At 44.8% G+C, this 7789-nt stretch overlaps 1 protein-coding gene across 1 annotated transcript; it reads right to left on the bottom strand.

The window, feature by feature from the left end:
* Positions 1–4152: 4152 nt before the first annotated feature.
* LOC113485358 (interleukin-5-like) lies at positions 4153–7730 on the bottom strand. The gene is made up of 4 exons (XM_026858479.1): positions 7085–7730; positions 6888–6920; positions 4580–4714; positions 4153–4245 (listed from the first exon to the last, which is right to left on the bottom strand). The coding sequence occupies exons 1-4, from the start codon at positions 7262–7264 to the stop codon at positions 4153–4155; spliced, it is 441 nt and encodes a 146-aa protein (XP_026714280.1). The 5' UTR covers positions 7265–7730.
* Positions 7731–7789: the final 59 nt, after the last annotated feature.

Below are 7789 nucleotides of genomic sequence, written 5' to 3'. Positions count from 1 at the left end.
TGTGCTTCAGCGAGGATCTCTGGGGATGCACCCCAAAAAAAAAAAGAGCAGTAGGACTGACACGTTGTATGAGAACCCAGGAAATTCAGAACAAATGACATCAAGTACCTGGGGACACTGTGACTACCGGTGCCTTGCTCAGTTTCTTTAGTATTTTGATTTTTTGGGGTTTTTTTTTGGTGATGTCAAAATTGGTAAGTTTTACAAGAAGTTTTTTCTCTGATTAGGACGCTGGAGGAAAGCACCTCTCTCTCAGCAAAAGTCTCTTTTCAATTTGCTTCTAATTCCTTTCGCCTATATTTAAAACCTTTTTTTTTTTTTTTAATGAATTAATTTACTCTGGCATACTTATAGCAAAAAACCCAAACATCATCCAGAGAGCCCGAACCTTTCTCTAGGGCTGTTCTTTTGTGTTCTCCAGCTGAAACCGGAGTCATTCTTGTGGTGATGAATGAAATTTAGGGTGAAGGTAGACCGATACCAGGGTAATATCAGGATTTTCAACACACCTGGCACCAGAGATACGGAGTGACGGTATTATCAGTGTCCTGCCTCCGCGGTGCTCTGCTCGAGCCAGGCTGGGTGCCAGCACTGTCAGGCTGGTTTACAAACTCACCCCTGTGAGTACCTGCCCCCATTTTTGCTGCCCCAAGCTCAGAAATAGCTCATGCGAATCAAGGAGTCTGCGCCGAAAACGAAAACTAGATTTCAGGTTCGCAGCAAGCTGTGCTTTTTAAAAAATATATATATATTCTGCAACCCGGTTTTACTCTGATTGAGAAGCAGGAATGAATACAAGAGGCGGGTTCAGCTGAGGCACCTGCCACGAGGATTTTTGGGGGTGAAATGCATCACCCCCGACTTCAATAGCTGTTAACCAGGTTCGTAGGTGCTCTCGCAGGGGTGAAATTGCCAGTTCTACTCGTCTGAGGTGCCAGCTAAGAGGGATTTTAGGACTGGGGTTAGGGACAGTGCCACCCTGCAGGTGTGTTCCCTGCGAAAGCTGCTTTGTCTGGAGATTTTGGAGTGGCTTTGTCCTGTCTGCAGAGCTGAAAAAGGATGAACGTGCCTAAGACTCCCCTGATTTAATTTTTTCTGTAAAGCCCGTTTAAGATTCTCCAAGCCACTGTGCTTTCTAGGGGCTGATACTTCTAATACAAGTATCAGAACCATTTCTTCCATCTGTTTGTGCCCAAATTTTTGCAGGGGGTCAGGAAGCTCTTTGACAACGTGTATTTTGAAGTCAGTGAGCAAGTGCTTATCTATCAAAATATTTTGAGAAAATGTGGAAGAAACCCAGAGAAAAACTACACATCAGGGCAGGAGAGAGGATTCAAAGCTAGAAAGCATCTTCAGAAGGCTGAAACTGCCTCCACGCAGTCACCGGGCAGATAAAAGGCAGAATCACCATTCTGCAAGCTAAAAGAGACTGAGGAATAGTTTAAAAAAAATAGGTTTTTTTTTTTTTCAGCAGTCACAGCCTCCCCAGGGACACCCAGCAAGGGGAGCTCATGCCCCGGGCTGGACACAGCCAGAAACGAAAGAAATAAATGAGCTGCATGTACCGTGGGTCCCGGAGTAACGCTGGAGGGCCCAGCGAGCCCGTGGAGAGGGGGAAAACGGGGAAAACCAGGAACTGGCCACAGAAGGTGATAAAATGCTGATGGGGGGTCCTCTTGGGTCTGGTGGGAGTCGTCGTTCAGCAGGGCAGAGCTCAGCCTGCAAGGAAACCTGCTGACCCTTTGAGTCAGATCTCTCCTTAGTTTTTATTTGGGTAAAATATGTAGAGATTTTTGTCTTATCCCAATTCAGACTGAAACGCTGGAAAATCTCTTCTGGTTTTTTTTTTTTTTTTTGGTTGGTTGGTTTTGGTGGGGATTTTTTTGGTGTGGGTGGCTTGTTTTAGTTTTTTTTTTTTTCCCCCAAATAATTTCCAATTAGTATTAAGTATTAGCTTGGAGCTAACGGTAGCTGGGCGTCTAAACCCGCAGCAGAAGCGGGGGGGGTCTGCCCGTGTTCTGGGTGACGTACAATTAGTGCAGGAGGAACCCGCAGCCAGCTTCTCCATCCCCTGCTTTGTTACCTGCTTTTCACTGCAACATCCTATTTCTGGCAGTTTTCACCGGCAGACCGCAAGGTGCAGAGCTGTCATGGGGGGATTGTTCCAAACCACGAGAGCAAGAGAGGTCGGCTACAGCGTTTTGGTGTCTTGGTGGGCGTTCTGCTGAGCAGCTCCGGGGATGCTCTTGGTGTGGCAGCCTACAGCTTCCAGGAGGAGGGTGAAAACATTTTCCACCACAGGTACTTTTCTTTGTGATTGTTTATTTCTGAATGGCAAAGGCTGTAATTTGCGTCGCAGGTCTGAGGGGATCCTTGCTTGTTTATTTTAAAGGTATTTATTTTAGGTGAGGAACCTCCCCAGCTGTTTTTAATCTGTTTGCAGCATGTTGATCCTCGTTGCTCGGCGTTACTCAAGCAGTCAGTACGTAGGCTGCTGTTCAGATGCTGGCAGCTGTCTACATCTGAGAATAAGCACTGAGGAACTGTTGGTTTTGCAGTTAGACTGTCACTCAGATCCTCTCCCCTTCTATTTTAATTGTTGAAAAGGGGAGAGAGACCTGTAAGCTCTTCTAGGACCAGCCCATGTGGGTCTCCATGGCCTGTCCCTGTTCTCCTCAACAGCTCTGCTAAAATAAAACCAAACGTGCGAGCTCAGCTCTGTCACAGAGGTGTGCACCTTAATGTTCTCTCTGGTTTTCAGTTCGTGCATCGATAGAAATAGCTTCCAGCAATACACTCGGTCACTCACCTCAAGGATCTAATTTCCTTGACCATCAGAGATTTTACAATAATTAGATTTTGCTCAAGTGTGGGAATGGCTTGGAAGAAATTTATTAGGGGGAAAAAAAAGGGCAGAGACAAATATTTATTCACTTTATTAAAAGTAGTAAAAATACAGAATAAATATTTTCTCCAAAATACATATCTCTATAAAATGTCACATAATTTAATTGACACCGTAGCAATAAATTCATGCTGATCTAAACACTGCTGTCATCACCGTTAGCTTTAGAAAAAACATTCATTCTCTAAGTAGCATATGCCCGGATCATTACAAAATCTTTAGTTGCCAAAGCTGTAGGTAGAGGAAAATCTCAGGATGTGTTTCTCTGTGCTCGTGAAAGGTTCGGGGCGGAGTGCTAAGGGGAGCACGTTGTCCCGGTGCTCCTGGCGGGTAAGTGACAGACACAGATACAGCGCAGCTCAGGCTGAGCTTAAGAGGGGGAATATCGTGCAAATTCAACTTTCGCAGTTCATCCCCCTCTGGCGTCAAAGCAGTGGCAAAGCCAGCTCTGTACTAGAAAAATTTTCCATCTATAATCACATTAGTTAATCCTCTTTCCTGTAGACAGATATTACAACGTTGAGATTTTCCCAGTACAGCCGCACCGGTTCCCTGAGCTAAATCACCTCTTTCGGCAGCATCAGCTGCGCACCGGTTTCACGTTTGTACACGGGTTCCTGCTCTCCCAGACACGTTATTGAGAATAAAACCCATTCCGCTGCGTTTCTGTGGTACCAGCAAAACCTTCCAGCAGAAGTTTGCCCTTAAACCTGAAGAGTGGCAAGATCCCCAGGCCGTATTGCTCGAGTGCATGCCGCCCCCCCTCCCTGACGCAGGTCCAGCCTAATCTTAAAGAAAGGCGAAAGGAAATGAGTTCACCTCCCACCTGGGTTTATCAGCGGGTGTTTATGCGGAACCCAGGGGCTGGCAGCGGTCAGGTCAGGCGCAGTGTGTGAAACAGCTGCTTCTGCCCCCGAATTCGTCCCTCTGTGTTCATTCTCATCGTGCCTGTTCAGAAAGTAGCTTGACCTTTTCATGAGAAACCCAAAAGTTTTACGCCTAGTCAGGTCCTTCCAGAACCCCCTGTATGATTTGTTTTACCCGGTATTTCAATTTTCAGCTAGAAATAGGACTGACATTTCCCCAGCAATGCTTCCCGAGATTACATGCCAAACACAAACCAGTACTGTACAGCTGAAGCCAAAGGTGTGCCCTGCCAGATTTTAACGCAAAGGAAGAGTACTTTAAAAACAAATAAACCTTTTACTGCTCATTTAAATTTACAACAATTCCAGAAAATGATAACTCTACGCTCTTGCAGTTTTTGATGCTTTTCGGATGAATGTCATCAGGTTTTCTATGAATATTGTTGCATTTTTTCTCTCTGTATCACATTGCCCCTGAAAAGTTAATCAGGAAAATTAAGTTATAAAATATATAACCGTTATGTAGAGATCTTTTTGAAATAATTTTGTAAATGATATGATTTTCCTTAAACCTTAAATATGCTGATCACGCATATGAAACCTCACTTCAGAGGTGGGTCAAGCTGAAAACAAGGGAAGGGTAGAAGCGTAAAATAATGCCAGGATTTCTGCTTCCATGTGCTTAACAGAAGCGAGTACAAAAGTTATTCTCTCTCTTGTAGACATAAGGACGTTGTTATGAATTACGGATCACGTTTTATTCCATCACTGCTGCGTGATCTCTGTTAGACAAGAAATAAATTCCTACCTCTTTTGCCAGGCTTGGTGTGAGTGATTGCTTCAGTCTTTCAAATTTTTGGAAAAAAACACTGAATTTTTTCATAGCTGGACTAGTTTTCAGCTGTTCCGTTCCTTCAAAGATTGTGCTGACGCAATTCACATCCTAAGATGGAAGATATAGCAAAACCGAGATATAAGAATTTGCAACCATGAACTACAGTAAGTTTATTAAAAATCTTCTTGAGTTACATCCAGCTGCCTGGGAGGAAAAAAAAAAAAAAATTGCTGCTGACTTCAGGGCTCGTATTTGCAAACGACTTGGGTAAACATGCTTAACGCTTATTTACTCTTCAGGCAGAATCTTGGTAGATGATGGTTTCTGCTAGCATATGTTTTGTAACGTCCAGATGACCCATATAATAATAAAACTCAGTCCTGTCTCTTCCGCAGCCATCTGAAGAGCGATTTGATTTCTTAAATCTGTTTGTAACAGCAGGTTTATGTCTTCAGTTTGGACGCGAGATGCTTTCTGTCCCGGGAGGTTGAGCTGTCTGAAGGCGAGAGAAGGAAAATAAATAAACCCGACAACTACTCCAGAGATCAACCTCTGCAGCAGCTGACATCTGGTGCTGGGAGAGGTGGGGACAGCGGTCAGGGTCTCCTCTCACAGCCCTGCCCGCCCTGTCCCGTCCCAAGGGGGGCTGTGCACCGCGCACCCTGCTCCTCTTCCACAGAGCGGTACCTGGTCCAGGCAAGGTGGCCAAAGGGCTAGAGGGGATACGGGATGGAAGCAGAGCAAAGGGTGATGAGGGTTGCGCTCGCCCGTGCCAGGTGGATTTGGAAGAGATCAGCTAAACTCACCGAGAAAGAGAGGAGAGGACGCTACCATCGGCAGCAGGAAGAGACTGAAGTGTAACGGAAGAAGAAAGTGATGAAAAATGAAGGAAAAACTAATCAGCAAAGATCGGAGGAAATGCAGAGAGCTGCCAGAGCCAGCATCATGCCCACGGCGTTCTCAGCCGGCGCTGGGTCTCCCGTTTGTCGTTCCCGGGTGCTGCGTGACAAGGAAGATCATTTTCCTCACAACCTTGCTTGGGAGGCTGCTGGCTTGTGCCACTGCCGAACAACAAACGCGGAGGCGCTGGAAATGCTCCATCATCTCTGCATCCGAAGTCCAGGTGAGAGGGAGCGGCTCTTCTCCCCGGAGGAGAGTCGGGCACCAGCACGGGGGGGCTGCGGTGGCACCGCCGGGGACCTCAGTGGGGCAAGGGATGAACAAGCTGCTGGCGTTCAGCACTGCTGATTCTGAGTCTGTTTTCCTCAGTAAAAACTCAGGGTTAAAGTCTGGCCCAAGCCCCAGCCTGGGAAGGGAGATTTTCCAGACGGGATCCAGATAGAACTGACAGATGTGGGAACTTTACATCTCATTTATAAGGAATGGGCTGGATTTGCCATCAAAAAAAAACCCTCCACCCTCCTGTAGCTAGCTTACCGCACAAATGTGAATTATTCTGCTTTCTCAATAAATTAATTACTCGGATTGCATTTCCACAAATGGCCATGGTGTTATCTGAAGAGCTCCAACAGGCTGTCATCTCATATTGAAACCGAGTTTCCAGTTGATGCACAGCAGAAAAAAAACCCAAACCTCTCATTAGCAGGATCGGCATGGAGAGGAAGTTCTTTAAAGTCAGGTCCCAAAGGAAAGAGCCTTTACGCCGAGAGGGAACAAGAGATTTAAGGAGATGCAAAAGAAGATGGCAAATGCGTAAAGAGGGATTTGGTCTTTAAGCCAGACCTACCAGCACAGGCGGTAGCTGGGGTCTGGTTCTCAGGGCATTAACACCATCCCTCAGACAAGACGGGGTCATACAACTATTTAATCCCCTGACAGGTGGTAGAGGTGTAAAAAGCCATTTCTAAAAGCTGACTAAGTGGAGTAATTTTAGCAGACGGACAGGCAAGAAACGTGACTGAGTTCGTTCTTTCCTTTCTGCCTGTCTTTCTTTTAAAAAGCTGATTGAGAAAATCATGCTCTGTGTGTGTTCTGCAGGAGATTTACAACATAGAAGAGGAATAATTGCCGTCCTTGGCTACTTTTGTATCAGCATCTTTTCCTTTGGCTCAACATTTGATTATTTTTAATAACATTTTATATCTTACAATAACATTTAATATCTTTAGTAACATTTTATATCTTATAATAGTTACACTCAAAGTCATTGTTCTTAAATACAGAGTATTTTAGGAGACAGCGATTTTAAAACTATCTCAATTTTCAATTACTAAATTTATGAAAAAGTTATATTTTTAAAAAAAAGGGGGGGTTTACTTACATCTATATTGTCTGGAGTTTCAATCCTCAGATTCTGAAAAATAATATTTTAATTAAGCCTTTCGAATATCATCTTCGTTAACGCTAATAAAAATTGTCATATAAGTAGTTTGACTTCCAAAAAAAAAGTTAAATATTCAAGAACAAGGGAATTCAGTATACTGAATTTTAGATTAGAATAGTGGAAATGGAACTTACCCGCGTGTCCTTTGCCATCGCCTCACACATTTGCTCTAACAGTGACAGTAATTCAGCAATGCTGCTCATCGGGGGAGCAGCAGAGATGCCTGCAGCCAGCAAAAGGAGGCAGAGCTGGATCTTCATCCTTCTGATGTGCTCAGAGAACCTGTAAGTGCCTCTGGACCAGTCCCCTACCATTTTATGGTCTCTCTACAAGGAAATACCAGGTTAGGGTGATTTTTGAAACTGATAGAATAAAGGTCACTTGTTGAGATTTTCTGGAAGAGAAAGGTTCCAGTAAATTTGGTGTTTAACCTTGGGGCACACTCCTTACCCAATCAGCATTTCCACAGAAGTAGGTAATAAATACATAAGGATGTGGCCTTTCATCAGTAAATCAGTGAAAATGGCCCAAAGCATGACAAAGCAGCTGCCGTCTCCATGGCACTTCTCTAGAAACTGGCCCTTCGCTGATAACAGCGCGCGATCTTCTGATAGGCAATGAGAAAAAGGTTGCGGTGTCAGAAAAAAAAAACCCCAAACAACCCCCCTCAGAAGACATGTGGACCACTGCCTAGAGAGGGAACATGACAGCATTTGTGGGAGAGTTTTGTCAAAATGCAAGTATTAGGTAAGAATCTGCTGCCCTGGAGCGGGAGGGCAGCCCTGGAGCGGGAGGGCAGCCCTGGGGACGGGCACAGCAAAGTGATTTCTTTTTTTTTT

This window comes from Athene cunicularia (genome assembly GCF_003259725.1).
Source record: "Athene cunicularia isolate RWA chromosome 13 unlocalized genomic scaffold, athCun1 chr13_part1, whole genome shotgun sequence".
Classification (NCBI taxonomy): domain Eukaryota; kingdom Metazoa; phylum Chordata; class Aves; order Strigiformes; family Strigidae; genus Athene; species Athene cunicularia.
This window is presented reverse-complemented; position numbering and strand designations above follow the sequence as displayed.